The sequence below is a fragment of the Gasterosteus aculeatus genome, chromosome 3 (genome assembly GCF_964276395.1).
Source record: "Gasterosteus aculeatus chromosome 3, fGasAcu3.hap1.1, whole genome shotgun sequence".
In the NCBI taxonomy this organism is placed as follows: domain Eukaryota; kingdom Metazoa; phylum Chordata; class Actinopteri; order Perciformes; family Gasterosteidae; genus Gasterosteus; species Gasterosteus aculeatus.
Window position 1 is genome coordinate 12,183,216 of NC_135690.1, and position 18,140 is coordinate 12,201,355.

Here is an 18,140-nt window from a genome sequence, read left to right on the forward strand (position 1 = left end):
TGACATTGGCAATCTGTTGTTCTCCAAGAATCCCATTTCAGATGTTCTCCTGCAGACGACTCTGCCACCTTGAGTGCAACACAGCAATCCCTGAACGAAGAAAAAATATGGTGGATATGGTCATCAAAATAAAATTGAATGCAAAGGGCTTTTCTTTAATAAAACTGAAAAAAATGAAAAGTAATCTAAGTTGTGACTATGAGCTGTTTGTGTCACCAATGATGGTCAAAAATATTGATATTATTTACCTGTCTACCCACTGTTATTGTGCCTTTTCTATGCCTGCAGCGCTGTAGCGCTGTGCCAGTCCCTCGTACATGGGCTTCAGGAACTCTCTCAGTACGTACATAATATGTATACAGAATATAATGTAATATACTATATATTATTAGCATAATAAATATACAGGGTATAGAGTAACATATACTATATTGTTAGTATTTACAGCTCAGCTAAAGACATGTATCGCTGGCTGTTCTCTAAGTACGTTTACAGTTTATAATGTTTAAACAGTATAAGATGAACAGCTAATGAGAATCTGTGTTAAATGACGTACAACAGCAAACGCTGGATATTTATCTGAATAATTATTACACATGTCCTGATAACAGGTGTGATACAGTGTACATACACAATTGCACATAAATTCATACATATTCACTATATATGTATGCATATAGGTGTATATCAGCGCAGGAATATACCCAAAGTTGTTTGTTGAAACTACCTATTGAAGGTTGATCAAATGTATGCAAAATAGTTAATGTACAGCAGACTAAAAAGTGGACTATGCATTAAACCCTGAAACACTTGAAGGGGATGTAAGTGAAGGGTTTTTGACATTCTTTAGTCACATTTTCATCTATTTCCTGTTTACTAACTAGAATACTAGTGCATTGTATACAGTTACGTATGTAGACTAACACATACTTTCTATAGCATACTATGGTCGTAACAGGTAGGACTTTATATTTGTACATGTTTCTTTTTTTGAAGATTTGAAGATACCAGACAACATTTATTAATCTGACCACTGTGGACATATTGGAATGTGCCATATTTTTGGAGCAGACACAGTTTTGGTTTTGTGGCTCGTGGCTCCTTGGAAATCATTGGTTCGAAAAAATCACTGCAAACCACAGATCTGTGCTCTAGGACAACATTTTATTGAAATAAAATGAGAAAACTACCGAGAGGCGACGGAAACGGAAGTCTGTTTTGATTTGGTGGATGACGTCACGGTGGCTAGTGTCGCTAATGGCTGGGAAACAACAACTGTCGGCGCGAGACAAACTTTGCCAAACTTGTACTGGGACGACGGAAAGTTGGAAGTAGCGAAGTCTTTCGTTCGTACAGCAGTTTATCCGCGTTTTTCTGATTTTTGTTAGTTATCACAAATGCGGAATTACTGATGGATTCGAGGTATGACATACCGCGGAGGGCCGCCGGTGGCGGCGGGGACTCCTCGAATTCGTCCCCGGCTCTGGGGGCGCAGTCGCGCCGCAGGAAGATGCCGCCTAGACCCGCTGATTTTAAACTTCAAATTATCATCATTGGCTCCCGTGGGGTCGGTAAAACCAGCATCATGGAGAGATTCACCGACGACACTTTCTGCGAAGCTTGCAAGTCGACCGTAGGTGAGGACAGCGGGCGTTTACGTCAACTTTTTATTGACAGCGTTCAGCGGGGCTCTGTCTACTTACTGGAGGGACTATTATTAAACCACCATGAACTAGACGTTGTTTTCATATTATCATACTGTTTAACGGGACGCAGCGGAACTCACTATAATGGCTGAAGCTTGCTAACTTAAGCTAACAGAAACAACAACACCGACGCAGCTGTCAGATGTGTCTCGGCTTTTAGGCTGCAATGAAGCAAGTAACGTGAGATAAACTCAGGTTTAAGACTTGGGACAGTTTAATGGGTTATTGTTATATATATATTTTTATAGGGTATGTGGAGCAGGAATTAAAGTAATTTATAGCATCTGCAGCTTTCCAGTAATGAATTAGTTGACTTAATCATAATATTATGAGCTGTCACATTAATGTCCCACATTTCTACATAAACTTATATCGTCACTTTATCTTTAAGTTTTGCTGTATTTTGTTTTTGTTGAAGCAAGATAACCTTGTACCGAACTGCTGTGCCATAGTTTTAGGCTGCCAGCCTCATATATACAGTATAGTTGGGCAAAGAGTCCCGTGACCCAAACAACAGTCAATCCAATCCCAGAATAGTCACTCACAAACAGCTGCTGTGGTAGAGCTCCATTTTGTGCCTGGTCACTCCAGTGCCACAGTGTGTCACTAATATTGTCTTCATCCAAAATGACATGTCATTTGCATTGAGGGTTGTCGAACAGCACAGGAAATGCTATGTGTGTCCAGATGTGTGTGTGTCTGATTTCCCCCTCCGCAGGAGTTGACTTCAAAATCAAGACGGTGGAGCTGAGAGGGAAGAAGATCAGACTACAGATATGGTGAGTAATTGGACAGATGTCTCCGGGCCCCTTTGCTCCTCTGCACGGGGCGTTTCCTGTGTCCGTCCTGTGACAAAGCAGGACTACTGCTCCAACAAAAAAAAACTGCCGTTCAGCTTTGTGAAGCAGGCGATGCCTGTGCAAATAAGGTGTCCTAAAAATCATTACTGCATGTTTGTCAACCATTAACATGCAATGTAGCATTTTCTGTCCAAAGTCCAAAATTAAAAAGCGTTTGGTCGAGTGGAGATATAACTTGAAAAGTAATGTCCAGCAGCACATGATCTCACGCACCTTGTTCTTGTCTTAAGTTGGCAGTCACTTATTCTTGGTTACATGATGTACTGCTGTTGTTACATTTAGTAGTTTTTCCTAATTTGCGTCATACTTTCGTAGTTATGAGGCAGAGGGGGGAAAACATTAATATTAGCTCATGTGACTTGGTCACACCTTTCAACCATGTCGTTGGAGGTGCGAGTGGGAGTCAGATTGTACTTGTTGGTCGGTGTGCGTGAACCGCATGTGACATCGCTCCCTCCCGATGCAGGTCAACACTCTAATCTGAACTGCAGAATTGATATTTCATAGGAGATACTTCACTGGTTGTGTGTCTGCATTGATTGTGTGCGACGGTGTTGGGCTAAAGCAATAAGCACTCTGTCGCTTATTTTACTAACGCATCATTCGTGTTCACCCACACCCGTCCACCCTCTCCACCTCCACATCGCCACCCTTTACCACAGCCCGCCTTATCCCCGCTCCTCTGCCCCCCTCACCCTCCTCCCCGTCCCACCACCGCGACACGTCCCGTCCCAGATGCCCTCTGTCCATGTGTTTTGTGTCTCACGTTGAACTGCTCACGTCAAGCTCCATCTTTGCCGCACACCCGGCCCGATTTAACCCCGCCGTTGTGCTGCTGTCTCTCTCGCCGCTCTCTTCTGCTCATGAGCCTGACGGTGACTCACAAAGGGAACAGGGAGAGGCCGGCGTGCCGAAGGTACAGTAACACCGCGCTGTGAGTGCAGCTCAATCCGCTTGTTGTGCTGCTAAAATTAACCCAGAACCAGATGATCGACTGAATCATGGCGTCGACTTAAAGAGTGCGCTCCCAAATGGAATTGAAAATATTTTTGATCCTGTAGGTCGTTAAAACGGAAGGTTGCTTTCCCAAATCCCATGTTTGAATTGGTTTAATTATTATGCTTACTGTTAAGAAATGAATGATGGAAAGATTACTAATTTACAACATTTGTAAATTCTTTTAGCATTATTGACTAATGGCTCGTCCCATAATTGATTCTCCTCGTTTGTTTGTTTTTCAATCTTGGCTTAAGTTTAGTAAAGAAAAAAGAAGAATTATATTTAATTGTCATCTTTAATGGGTGAAAAATACCTTTTGTTCGAATCAGTCAATCACCTGATCGGTAGTCGGAGAGAAGCCTTGCTGACTTGAGATGATGTTGCCCTTCGTTCATGTCACCCAGGGACACCGCTGGTCAGGAGAGGTTCAACAGCATCACATCAGCCTACTACCGAGGCGCCAAGGGAATAGTGCTGGTGTATGACATCACAAAGCAGGAGACCTTTGAAGACCTGCCCAAATGGATGAAAATGATTGACAAGGTAAACAAACGGCAGAATTCTATAAACTCTTTCTTTACCGCGTTGTCTTTTTGAGTGTTCCTTCGCCTTTATTTCACACAATTTTCTCTTCTGTAGTGTTAAAACAATTGGATTATCTCATACATCTAGCACTGGAGGTTTACATTTTAAGCCGATGTTTATGTTTGAGTGCAACATATTCCGTAAAATATTTTTGGTATTGTTGCCATTACTTTTCTACTACTACTTTTCAGAGTTTGTGACAATGAAATGTACCGGGACATTTTCTTACCATTGATAAATTAAAATAAAATGTATACAAGTATAAAATGGACACACTCAAAACATCTTTTACATTCCTATATTTCTTATTTGTTGGCTGACATAGTCACCTCAAAGATAGATCTGCAATGAGCCTTTCTGATGATTTTCCAAGTCAGTACCAAATCCCACAGCATAAAATGTTTAGTTGAAAGAAAACAACCTCAAGGGTGAAATTGTTGTGAAGTTTCACTCTAGCTGCCGTACTGTAGAAACTGCAGCACCAGTTCTTATGTTGACCGTATGCTGAACATCTACCGCTGCAGTAATCTGAAGTGTCTTCTCTGGGCTTTCTGTCTCATGTCAGTACGCCTCAGAGGAAGCAGAGCTTCTCCTGGTCGGCAACAAGCTGGACTGTGAGACTGATCGTATCATCTCCAGGCAGCAGGGAGAGAGGGTGGGTTCAACACGCAACGCTCTGGCTCACCATCAAATTACAGAACCAGGACTTCTGCGTTTTCATGCCCCTCTCCAGAAACTGATATCATGTGTAACATCGCAGTGAGCTTATCACAAAATCCCCTTTAAATCGGCTAAGTTTGTTAAATCTAAATTAATTCTGTGTTTGTGTTGTAGTTTTGCTCTCGAATAAGTGGAATGCGCTTCTGCGAAGCGAGTGCCAAGGATAATTTCAACGTGGACGAGATCTTCCTGAAGCTTGTGGATGACATCCTTAGCAAGGTTGGTGTGTTGGGTCAGATAATGAGCAACAATCTGTAAATGTTGTAACATTTGAGTCTATCTCTGTTCATATTTAATGTTATTTAGTTGTGAATGATTTTATAACAGAGCACAACAGTAATTCCCAGGAAATTATCAAGACACTATTTCGTTCTGTATTTCAGAGCTTAAGTTTTAGTTAATCAGCTATCCGTCTCTTTCCTAAACATTGAAGTTTCTCATTCACTGAGCTCAAGAAGTCCCTGTTGATGCGTTCACCATGACTTCTTCTCTCTTCCTGGTGCAACAGATGCCTCTGGAGGTTCCCAACAGTGAGCTTTCCAACAGCGTCCTGTCTCTGCAGCCCGAACCGGAAGTGCCTCCGGAGTTGTCACCTCCCCGCATGCGCTGTTGCTGAGGGTCAGAGTGCTCCCCCATCTCTCCCTGTCACACTGACACACACACACACACACACAGACACACACAGATATGCAGAGTACCAGCCAGGCCACCAGGGGGAAGCAAAAAGCAGCCGTTTGGTGTCACTAACTGTTGATGTAGGATGCATGGACTCTCAACAAGCAGTATTATCCTCCCTTGTTCTTCTCCTGTTTCCTAACTGTTCACCATGACAACAACCACACTAACCCTCATCCTACCACCCCTTTTGTCCACCACCCTTGAGCCCGACTACCTCATTCCTCGGACCGTCAGGCTGAATATGCCCCGCAGGTGCCTTCGAGGTAGACAGAGGTAGCAGTTGCAAATTGTACGGGATGGCTGATTTATGAGGTTCTTACAGCTTCCTGTTGAATACTCATCACATATACTGTACACTTAGTTCGCCATTGTCCGAGTTGCCGCGGTGGTCTGGTATTTCTGCATCATCCAGCTTACAGAAAAAGCGATAACAATATCTTATGTCTCCTCGGTTTAGTTTAGATTCTGGTTCTCGGTACAGAAGTTTTATATTCTGACTGACGGGCGTTTTCTCCAAGTGATAAGTGGACTTGAAGTAAACAAAAGCACATGATGTAAATACGGTGTGTTGCTGTTATGACTGGACAAGGTGCAGATGTTTGCAGCCAGCAATAGGTGGTTGTGTTGTGGTGGATCATATTGCTTTGTATCCCTTCTCCTTAAAGTGTTAAAGTGGCTGGAACGGCTCATTTCACAATTTGTATACATGTTTATGTTTTGCACTACAATCCATCTCACCAAGTGAAGCCGACATGCAGAAAACGTAAAGTAGAACAACATGTGGTGAAGATCAATGATGTCGCCAAGGGAGTGGCTGTTCTGATCTCCCTGTTGAAGTGGGATGGAGATGCAAGGAGAGATGGGTAATGTAGTCTTTGAGCGATTTGTGTTTTGAAAAGGGCACATTTTCCATGTGTGTTTCTGGCTTATAGAGGAAGTTTAAATAGTGAGTAGCTGGTGGGCACACGCATGGTTTTAGCCTTTTTTGGGGGGTTGTTACTAATATCACAAATTTTGGCTACCTTTGTTTTGGGGGGGGTGGTGGTATTTGAAGGACTCAGGAAACTTTGATTGGCTCATATCTGCTCATTTTGACAGATTTCTATTGTAAACTTGATTTGAATTTCATAAAATCTTGATGGAGAAACATCTTCATATAAAATCTGTCTGGGACGATGTGTTTCTGAAGGATAAGAAGAAGTCCACAGATTTAAATATCTGATTTTGCAGTTTGTTACAGACCAGTGTGGGTGTTTCCCAGTACATTTTTGAAAAAAAACACTGCGTTGCATGTTAAGCCCTCCTGTGTTCATCGTTATTAATCCATTTAATTCTTCCGTCTTGTTTTGGTAAATTAATGCAAGATTGTACCACTGTTGGTTGTTCTGTTTTGTTTTTACATGTTAAGTAGTGAGGACTCGATCTAACACGACATAAACAGACTTTGATGATTTTGTTTCTGTTTTATGTTAAAGTCTGAGGACTTAAGCTGGCACATGATGAATAATTGGATTGTCCCTTGCCAAAACAAATTGTCGTTCCTTTTGTCAATGACATCAAGCATTACCTTTAAACAAACAACCATACAACTTATCTTCCAAAATGTTATCTTGTGTCTTGTAATGACAAACTTCTTCTGACATTGTTTTGTGTAGTGAAACCTTCAATTGTCGCACTAACCCTTTGGTCTTTATTTTAATAGCCAAGCCTTGTTCTACTCAGTGTTATAAATATACATTTTAAGAAATGTTTTTATTTGAAATACGTTGTCTTTTCAGAGGAAAGACTGTGCTTTGCATTAAACCTGTTTAAGTCATTGAAAAAGGTTTTGGCATGTTTAAAGCAGATTTGTGGTATTTATAACTTGTGGCATTCTTGAACTAATTAAATGCAATTAAAGATATCTATATTTATTACCATATTATGGTCTTGATTGATTATTCTGTTTTCTAAATGGGGATTCGTTATAGCCCAGCCAGGGTGCTTGAGGGGATCCCGGAAATGATCATTTGCTCAGTTTGAATGTTATTTCTCTTGAGAAATTCAACTTCGTTTAGGTGTCACCGAGTTAGCGCTGAGGTGAGTACTGGCCCCTCCCCATTCGATCTTTACTCGTCACGCCAAGGTGTTCATTAGCCAATAAGAGTGCGTGTGATCGGGGCATGCGCACCACAGCGCGTCTGACCAGGTCCCGCCTGGTCCCACAGAGAGAACCAGGGGTGTGCGTGTGCGCGTGGCGCAACAGCGCATGCGCCCTCGCACAAAATCACGGGCGTCGAGCTTTTCACACCGCAGTGATTGCAGCCCGAGTCTCGTGACAAAGTGGAAGGAGTGAGAGGAGACACGAGGACCAAGGAAGGGGCGGAGGGTGGGGTGGGGGGGCTCATCCATCACAACCCGGGTGCCACCGGGATGGAGACCCGAAGAAGAAGAAGACCACCGATGTGACTCAGAATGGCTCCTTTTTTCTTCTTCTTCTTTTTAACTTGAGCCTTGTCTTGCAGAAGCAACCTGCCCGTCCTTCCTTCCTGTTCCCAGTAATCCCATTTTTCTGTTGCGGCTTTTCCTCCACGGGGGAGCGGGGGGCTTCGTGGAAGGAGGGGAGGGGGAGGACACACAGTGGCAACCTGGTGAATGAATACGAGATGGAGTGAACGCGTCCGGCGCAGCGCAGGATGCGCATCCCCGGCCGGGAGCAAGGTAGAGCAACCCGGCCGTCTTTCTGGTGTCGTGTGTCGGAGGTTTTCCGCGGTGCCGTGGGTTGATCGTTCCCCTCGCCGCCCTCCTGCCGCCGGTGTCGGTGTATGATGGAGAGCGCCGATGGCTCCGGCAGCGACACCAAACCGCAGAACCACCAGTTGGAGAAGAAGAGATTGAACCGGGCGCCTTCCCCGGCCAGACCTTTCCTCAAGGATGTGCACTGCCGCTCCACCAAACCGCCTGGCATCGTACCGAAATCCCCCAAACTCAGCAAGCAGCAGCAGTCCGCCCCGGTGCCCTTGGGCCATCCGAACCGCAGCTCCAGGCGCCACGCGCCCGGTGCTAAAGAGAAGCCCGTCACGACCAAAAGTCACACCAAGTCGTCCGTCGTGAGGAAGCCCTCCAAGGTGCCTCAGCATGCGGCGGCGGACCCCAAAGCCGCCGGCACCAAACCGGACAGCACCAGCAGCCCCATCCTCGCCAAAGGCAAGAAGGGGAAACTGGCCCCGGGGCCTCTCGGCCACGGATCCCCGATCCGGGTGCCGACCGGAGCGCTCCTCGGCCGGGTCAGCCAGACCGACAGCAGCTCAGACCTGTCGGACTGCCAGTCCGAGCCCCTGTCGGACGAGCAGAAGCTGGCACCGGCTGCTGGAAGCGACGCAGAGTCCGGCACCGGCTCCAGCGACCGGGATCAGGTGGGAGGCGATAATCCTCTGCGGGCAGAAGCCTCCGGAGCGGCCGCCGCCGCTGCTGCCGCTGCTGCTGCTGCTGGTCCGTTGCGCACAACCGAGGCGGCCGCCGCCAAGGGAAGCATGTCTCAGGCTCAGCCCGCTCCGGGGAAACGCAAGAAGGAGAAACCCTCACCAGGTGCAGCGGTCCGACTGCCGGGCACCAAAGATGCGACGGAGGAGGACCTGCTGCGGGAGGTGGAAGATCTGAGATCCGAAAACGACTACCTCAAGGTACAGTGTCGTTTATTCAAAGAGACGGGGGGTGGCTGTGTTCGTTGCAATGTGTTTTTATATAAACACATTCAAATACAATGTGAAAGCAATGTTCTTGCACGCTCGTTTAATCTCTGTCCCAGAGGCAGCTGTTCGCAAGAGACAGGGTGTCCCTTTGCAGGACAGGTCCCGGGTTCCGTCCTCAACATCACCTGTTCGTTCCACCTGCTCACTAACGGGCAGCAGCATCAAATTGTATAAATTATTCAAATGTCAACGCATTCCCGTTAAAGCCCAGCTGTCCCCCCCATGATGTCCCTCCATGGACTCTCCATCCATCATGTCGTCTTTTTTTTTTTACTCTTCCCTGGCTTCCCTGTGGGTTTGACCTTTTATTGATGGGAGTTTTATTGATAGTGGATTCTCCCCCATGTGTTGTGCAGACTTTCATTTTTTAAAATATTGCTGTCCCACAAGACTCATTGTGACACAGACTGATACCCCCAGCCCCCCCTTCCCCATTCCCCTCCCATTAATTTGCATCACCGAGAGTAACACAACAACATGTCAAATTGTGCACCGAGATGCACAGTAGAATGTAAATTAGGGTTTTGTTTGCAATAGTTTAATTTCTGCATCCTGCATGAAAGTCCTGCTGGAGACTCCATGCCGGATCCCCCTCCCCCTTCTTTAAGTAGGCTACCCCCATAAATTGGGGAGTGGAGGCGAACCGATAATGCGGCAAACGATCTTGCAGCGTTCTATTGTCTTTTTAGATGGTTTAGTCTGAGTATTATTTACAACTTGATCACGCATGTCTGTGCCTCCCCCCCCTCCTTCCCTCCCCCTCTCTCTCTCTTTGGCCCGGTGCAAACACAAGAGAGTTAATCAGCTTTACTGGCTCTGGCTGTAATGGCTTCATCCCGCAGGACTTGATAACAGTCGGATGTCCCGTGTGTGTTGGGTTCAAACGCCCTCTTCCCTGGTGTCAGTCTGCCAGCTGGGACTCTTCTACCTCCCCCTCCTCCCGTGCATCCCCCAAATGTCTGGGAGTCCTGCCACCGCTATACTGCTCATGGGGCAGACAGTTTAGTACATTTATTTGACACTTATAAGTTTCAATTAATCAAGTAGTCAATCGACAAAAACAAACTATGTATTATAGGAATCGATCCACCAGTGTAAGTCTTAAGTTTTTATGATATAAAAATAAGACAAATGTCATGACTTTGAATTTAAGAAGTTAGAACCAGCAAATATTGTTTTTAAAATCCTCAATGGCTTATTTGACTGCAAGTGATTCATCATTTCAGTCATTATTTTCCAAGTCCACCTCCTCAAATGTGAGGACTTCCTGCATGTCTTTGTCACCTTTGATAACAAAGTGATAATAATCTGGTTACAGGCTATTGGTTAGTAAAAACAGCTTGCATGAAGACATCATCTTGGGTCGGAGGAGATTGTAATTTATTTATTCACAATATGTTTGACATTTCCCAGTGTATATATAGATATTGATCAATAAAGGGCTGCTTGGCTAAGACATCACACGACAGGTGAGTTACAGGTGATGACTCGGTACTCCGCATAAACACTCTGTGTGTTATTCTCTAAATATATCCGCTCCTGCAGGATGTTGCTCTCACTCAGTTTTTAACCAGGCCATCGATTGGGCCGAGCGCACACAAGGTCACTGACGCCGTCCTCCAGGGTCCTCCTCAGAAAACCATGCTTTTCAAAATGAGGATACATTTTGTTTTCATTCATCTACACCCTCTTCCAAACTCCCCATTCAGCAAACATTTGCCTTTATATCAGGTGCCAGTCAAAGCCTTTGAATATGCATCCCGGAGAAAATCTCCTGAGCAAACAGATGAAGCGTGCGCGGGTACCGATATCAGATATCTGCTCCACTGACTCTAAAAGCAGGATCTAATGATATAAGTCACATTGGAAACCATCTATTCAAATGAATTCTATATATATAATTCATACTGCCCTTTGCTGTCCTTTGGGCCAAGTTTTTAACAATTTGTTGCTGCATTAAAAAGGTTTACTCTTAAGTTGTACATTTACATTTTTCGGATAAAAAAAAAAAAGTACCTGCTGTGTGAAGCAGAATTATGACACGAAAACACCATAAGCAGTCGGCACTATTTGCAGCAAAAAAAGAGAATAATACAAATGTTGTATTTTAGTATTATTGCATGAACGAAGGTGCTATAAATGTCACACCTTGTGTGTCTTTCAGGATGAAGTGGATGAGCTGCGAGCGGAGATGGAGGAGGTGCGAGACAGCTACCTGGAGGAGGAGGTCTACCAACTGCAGGAGCTGCGGCGAGACCTGGACCGCTCCAACAAGAACTGCCGCATCCTGCAGTACCGCCTGCGAAAGGCCGAGCAGAAGAGCCTCCGGGTCGCACAGACCGGCCACGTGGACGGAGAGATGCTGCGGAGTCTGGAGCAGGACTTGAAGGTATGTCTGTGTGTGTCTTTGTGTTTGCGGATTGACCGGTTTTATTGGCAGTCCTGTTTCATTTGATACAATCAGGAGATCGACAAAAAATATATATATATTCCCAGTCGCTGCTCCACTCTGAGCAGCTTATTATGCATAATTCAAACTTCCAATGTTTGATTTACTGATTTGTTTTGTTCCGCTTCAATCGTGCGTCCAACCATACGTTCATGTTCGGATGATGAAATATTTACAAATCTCATCTGTTTAAACTTTACGCGTTTGTCCGACTGCGTCGTCTCAGGTGGCCAAAGACGTGTCGGTGCGTTTGCACAACGAGTTGGAGAGCGTGGAGGACAAACGCAGCAGAGCTGAGGACGACAACGAGCTGCTCAGACAGAAGATCATCGAGGTGGAGATCTCCAAACAGGCGCTGCACAACGAGCTGGAGAGGACCAAAGAGGTGAGGGGATGATGGGCGGACACGTGGTTTTGATTTAACCAGGCTGTCGTATTTTCACTTTGGGAGATCCTAATCGTTTGTTGCGCCTGCAGGATCTATACAATTTATACAATACACACAGGGACAACCGTAATGTTGAGAATGTGTTTTGGCTCCGTGTTGAGTGAACGATGGGGAAATGACAGCTGTGTGGTGTTTTGGTGACAATGCGGTTTGACCGGGATGAATCTGCATTTAACCCAGAGATGAAGCAGTGGGATCGATGGCGATCACCAGCCTGATCGGCATCAGTGAATTCGTTAAATAATTTCATCAATCACTTCGACGCCTGTCGACAGCCCCATCAACACAACTGTGCAATGGTGTGTGTTATTTAAAAAAAACCTCGCCGCAATGTGAATTGTCCGCGTTTCAAGAACACGCGAGGCAGTTAGATGGACGCTTAGATTAAAAAAAGTGTTCATTTTGTACATTAAAACCATCAATTCCTATGGATCTGTTTCCAATATTATGAATGTGCTTTGGGACCACTGCTGCTGTCCAGCTTTGAATGATCTTAACAGGTATAATATCACTAAAGACTCTTAAAGTCTGATATACCCGAGCCTCACCTTTTTATCATCATCATTATTCTGCCACTTGGTGTTGTCGTTGACATGTTGAACTTTATTACCGATACTGTGTGCCCCTATTTCACAATGTGTAATTTAGCCTTTAGCGCCACTGTTGCTCCTCAGTGGAGGGAATACTTGAAGTAAGGTGTACTTTCAGGTAATGACCTGAGCGGAGGCTTTTCTCAGTGCTGCCGGGCTTCAGCTGCTTAGACTAATCTATTTTGACATCAGCAGGTAGAATGACGTGTGGCAGCAAAGAGGAAGTAGGCCAACGCCGGACGGGTCGGCATGGAGACGTGGCTTTTCGTCTGCTACTTGGAGACGCCGTGTCGTCTCGCTCGGCCGCGGGTTAGATTCTCAGCTCGCGCCCATGGCGACTCCGTCCGGTGCAGGACGCCCTAAATAGCTCTTCTGTTTGTTGATCACATGACCGCAACTGTCTGCGTTCGCAACATTGACGCTTTTTAAAGGCAACCAAACAGCCGAGCCGACTGAGCTGCGTGCGCTCGGGCGAAGACAGAAAATCCATGTCTAGTCCAGATGTGCTGGTGCAGCAAGTGCAGTGTCCGGAATCCTTCGTAGTCGCTTGACACCCGTGACCTTGCATAAGAAAATGATTAGCGAACAGTAAGGCTGAAATGAGAGAAGCCCCTCCGACCCCCCCAGCAGTTGCATTTTCGTGGCTGTCTCTATCCTCCAGATCCGTTGTTCTGAGCAGCGTTACGACACAAAGGACCCCAGGATGACACACGCACTCTTGTATGCAGATAAACACGTGAGGGAGAAGACCGAGATGGCGGCGGCTCCGAATGATTGCAGATTTTTATTGTATTTCCAGACGACTGCCCCAGAAAAAAAACAAGTCCACTCTTTGACATCACACGTTGCCCCGTCTCCTCCGCCCACGTCCTCACCGCGACGCTGCGTTTTTTTGATGCGGCACCCAAAATATTGTCATTCATTCTACATGTATTGGTTTGCACAAGGCGCGAGCGGCTTTGTTCTTTTTATGGTTGGTAGCAGTGGAGGACAACGGTACTTACGGACATTTAGTTTAGGGATGTATTTGACTGAATTCATCTTTGAATTCATCACAGAGATAAAGAGATGAGCACATTTTACTGACAGGAATGTGTTGGACCATTAACAGTAAGCGGTAACACACCTTAATGTTACAAAAGGCTTCTTCAGTTACTTTACTTGTTGAACTTTCCCACCACGGCCGTAAACGGGCCGCTGACCTCAGACACTTCAGCCCCTTTTCTGCTACTAGAGGCCCCACAGTGTGACTCCGGCCCAGAGATTGGCACCCCGGCATGGATTAATCCAACAAGAAGACCTGTTATAAAACAGCCTGGCGTGTTTTCGGCACACTCTGATCGGAGGGGAGAGCGAGGGAGACAAAGAGGCAGAGTGGCAGCGACTGGCTGTAATCAGATGGCTGTAGGCCCCCGTCTGCCTCCGATATGACCGATGCTTACGATACAGACCTGATATCGAAAAGCCTCGCAGGGCCGGTTGACGAGACTCTCCGCTGTTCCAACAAGCGACATTGTTGCCGCTGCATTCGTTCGGTCGGCAGGAAAGCAAACAAGCGCTCGGCGGAGAGGTGTTTCCGTTCCCTCTGACACTTGAAGAAAGGCCCACTGATTCCGTGTAATGAAGTGGAACTAATGAAATGTCAGCGTGCACAACACAAGCGTCAGGTGATCTATTAGGTGCTCTCTCGCCGCTCTGATAAGTTCATCTTTCATCGCGGCAAAATGACAATTCGGTGTGTTGTGCTTGTTGACATACCGCAGCATTGACTTGACAGCAAAAAGCCAGAATCAACATATTTAAAATAGACTTCCCGCAAAGCATGTGTAGGGGTGTTGGCAGCTCAGTGGCAGTCATTTGAGAGATATGTCGTCTGGTGATATCGGGCATCTCCTAGCGTTGCCTCAAAGGCACCGGAGGGAAATGCCTCCAGTCTCGATGAGTCGCGTCAACAACGTCTGAGCGAGACTCGCTGCAGACGTGATTAGTTTAATGTCGGATCTCCCAGCAGAAAAAGTGTTGGCTTCCAAGAGGATTCTGCACTTCTCATGTGTGCTTCCCACTTCTGCTTCACATCTTCCCATGGATGTCTCTCCTGCTCTCTTCTGAGGAATCTCATTGACCTAGTTAGCGTCTTGGGTCTGACTCCACCGATGGGAGGAGGAGCAGGCGAGAGGAGAGGAGCAGCATAGGGACTCTGCTGTAAATTCAAATCTGCTGCAGTGACACAAATCCATACGAGGCTGATTGTCACACTGCAGCGGTGCTGTGAAATCGCTCTTAGAAAACGTTACTACTAATAATACTACAGAGACCTCACCACACCAATTTCACAGAAGGTGATCTGCATTGTAAGTTTTAAAAGGTTGGTATGCATACATGTGAAAAAATAGAAATAATAATTGATTCCTGAAATTTGTGTCCACATTTATGTGTATGTTTCTATATTGAAGGACACTGGGAAGTATTTTAGAGACCGTAACACTGTTAATCCAAAGCCAATCTATCACCGAATCATAAATTCTACATGAAACTCTGCTGCGATGTGTTAGAATTCCAAAGCGCCGTCCTTTGATGTTTAAAACCCATGAAAAATTGAATCGTTCCTCTCTGAACATGTTTTGCAAGTGTTTTAACTTCCGGAGGTATAAAAGCTGCCACTTTATAATCACAAAACATCCTGAGGCATTCACTGCTGCTGCGATCAAAGTCTTTCAAGGTCTTCTGACACCTCAAAAACACAAAGTCACTGTAAACACAATATTCTGTGTCACATCCAGTTAAAGTATCAAAACTGGTAAGATACTTTACACATTTGACATTTCGGTCAGTCAAGATGTCTTTGTATATTCTCAACTGTTTCAACATTGATCTTGGTACAACATGTAAAGGCGCAAATGTCCTCATTGGGGATCTTGAGGAAAAGTCAGGCTATCTCCAAAATCGGGATAGGATTATCCCCTGGGGACCATGAGTCTGTACCAATTGTCATGGCTGTCTATGTAATGGTTGATCAGGATGTACCGACGTGGGTTTAACACGGGTTAAACGGGTGGAAGTAGATCTGAAAACAGCAGAACATTCAGGATCCATCTAGTGTCTTGGACTTTCCTCTAGTGTATCAAATGTTATTAGCAGTTATATTTATGAAGGTTGACAGCAGCTCGGCAGAATGTATGTCAGACTGAGTCATGTTGTTTCTCACCTCTTCTCTGAGCACAACGAGTAGACAGACTGTCAGATTTATTGGAAGTTATAGACTCCAGTAAAATATAGTCACGGCAAAACTGATTGAAAATGTAGGGTTTGATCTGAGATATGAAGCTGAGTTTGTGGCCCACTGGGATTTATACTACAATAAAAATCGAAGCACATCCTCATATTTGCATTTTAACAATTAATCTAATGTTCAATGGGAAAGGCATCACTTGTGGACAAACCAAGATAATTATCACCAAACTCTCTGACATGGAAAACGTGCAAAGTCAGCAACTTGCTGATGAATTAATCGCATGAATTTAGCAGCTATTGTTATCACGGGTTGGCTGACTGAATATTGATATCAATCAATATATGTTCATTAAGAAGATAAAAGCCTGAAAATCTTTTTCTGGAGTTCTTCGATTCTCTGTGACTAAGTTAGTGTTAGTTAATATTTTACAATAGGGTCCACTAATCTAATGGATCTCTTTTTTTTGGTTGATTCAGTTGCCCTGGTAACAAAGTATTTTATCTAATAGCAGCTCCCCTTTAAATAAAAACAATGACAATATTACCACCTCTTGTTCGATTTCTGAATAATCCAGATTTGATCACATGTTCAGTGTCGACCTCGGTTCTCTGGGTCAAAAAGAGTGCGTGTGCATGAGTGCATGTGTGCGTGTGGGTGAGATCCTCTCCAGGCCGATGGTCTCGGAGAGTTCATTTGATGTGGCAGGGGTCAGAGGCCGTCTGAGTCACGGAGGCTTGTCACCGCGTTGTGGCCAAAAGCAGCCGAGTGATCCAGCGTCAACAGGCTGTCTGGTTCAGAAGAAAATCACATTCTCTGTCATGGAAGAGACCAAAACCATAAAAACTTAAACTCCTTTTGCTCCTGAGCCAAATGTATCCATTCAATCGTAAGAGGCCTCACACGTGCATACGTTCTCTGAATGATCTGCACAATAAGACCCACTCATTCCTAATAGAAATAGAAAACTGGTGTTGAATGCTTTCTTTTATTATTAGTTTATTTTTTAATTGCCTCTTTACACACCATCTCAAAGCAGCCACTCATTTGCAGTTACTGCAAGAGATATCCACATTCCTTTATCTCCTTTATCTTTTGTTGTTGATATTAAGTGCTGATCAAAGCAGTTTTAAAAGATGATTAAAAAAATTAATAATTATTGATCATAGCTCTTCAAAAGAAGCGCGCGCCCTTGACCTAAATTGACCTCTGGGGCAATGTACAATATTTGGCGGACAGACACCATCACACACTACTGAGAGCGATCGTTTTTGCAAGAGTTTCACATAATTGTTTGGGGAAAATCCTGCTCATTCATTCATTCATTCATTTATATAAAAAAGCTATGACACTCATAGTGTTACAGTAACTCATTAAGCCAACGTTGGTTCCGACATTTTTAAACAGCATCCACACAGCTCTACACAGACTAATAAAAGTGAGTTCATGTAGATCTCAGCTAACATTTCCCCTGGCAAAACTCCCTCGTAAAATTATTATAATTTTTTTCTTCTTCTGGAAAAATGCTTTTAACGTCTTTCTTTCCAATCAGATGAGGTCCCCGTAAATGCACAGAGCCGTGTTCGCTCAACATGGCAGCCTCTATCATATGCACAGTGCTCTATTTTGGGGTGCGATCTGCTGCTCTTGGAAGCAGTGTGGGGAGAATCCCCCGAGCCTCTTCTCCATAATGTAGGAGCGTGTGTTTGAGCGTATAGACTCCCCGTCTGAAGTGAAGCCTGCTCGTTATAGGGAAAAAAAAAAGAAAAGGCCGAAGTGGGAGACTGGTGACGCAGACAGATGGTGGTTCTCCCAGCAGCCGGGTTGTATGTCGCCATTATTAAATGATGTCTTCAGCACTGAAGAAAGCGGCCTGCCCACACGGCTTCTCGCACTCAGAGGCGACGACATCTTGGTAAATCTGGAATCTCCTCCTCTGCCTCTGCTCTACTGAATAGCTTTTATTTTGGAAAATAATCCCATCTCCCTGCATCTCTCGTCTGTTATTTTACAAGTTAAAAAACAAATCTTGCCCCACCACTTCACTTAGAAATCCTAAATTGTGGGTATAAATATTTTGCATAAAGCAAAAAACATGTAAACACATTTTAAACATATTGTTTCATGTTTTGCTGACAGGAGCCG

General features: G+C 44.8%; 2 protein-coding genes across 10 annotated transcripts in view; both read left to right on the top strand.

The window, feature by feature from the left end:
* Positions 1-1,168: 1,168 nt before the first annotated feature.
* rab12 (RAB12, member RAS oncogene family) lies at positions 1,169-7,467 on the top strand. The gene is made up of 6 exons (XM_040170523.2): positions 1,169-1,637; positions 2,425-2,485; positions 3,970-4,108; positions 4,716-4,805; positions 4,985-5,089; positions 5,379-7,467. The coding sequence occupies exons 1-6, from the start codon at positions 1,412-1,414 to the stop codon at positions 5,484-5,486; spliced, it is 729 nt and encodes a 242-aa protein (XP_040026457.1). The 5' UTR covers positions 1,169-1,411; the 3' UTR covers positions 5,487-7,467.
* A 73-nt stretch (positions 7,468-7,540) lies between these two features.
* Positions 7,541-18,140, top strand: part of mtcl1 (microtubule crosslinking factor 1) — a 43,306-nt gene continuing 32,706 nt past the window's right edge. For all 9 annotated transcript variants that reach the window (XR_013467144.1, XR_013467146.1, XR_013467145.1 and 6 more), the window contains exons 1-3: positions 7,541-9,210; positions 11,444-11,668; positions 11,955-12,113. Coding sequence is in view for 6 of the 9 variants with exons in the window: in XM_040170511.2 (XP_040026445.2) it covers positions 8,353-9,210; positions 11,444-11,668; positions 11,955-12,113 (1,242 nt within the window). In the remaining 3 variants the exon portion in view is untranslated. The remainder of the gene's footprint in view (positions 9,211-11,443; positions 11,669-11,954; positions 12,114-18,140) is intronic.

What these genes read in the sequence shown, in the direction of transcription:
- rab12 (XM_040170523.2), top strand. Translation starts at nt 1,412, where the DNA reads ATGGATTCGAGGTATGACATACCGCGGAGGGCCGCCGGTGGCGGCGGG. An exon ending in AAGATCAGACTACAGATATG is followed by an intron (nt 2,486 to 3,969) that starts GTGAGTAATTGG and finishes CATGTCACCCAG; the next exon opens with GGACACCGCTGGTCAGGAGA. An exon ending in CCAGGCAGCAGGGAGAGAGG is followed by an intron (nt 4,806 to 4,984) that starts GTGGGTTCAACA and finishes TTTGTGTTGTAG; the next exon opens with TTTTGCTCTCGAATAAGTGG.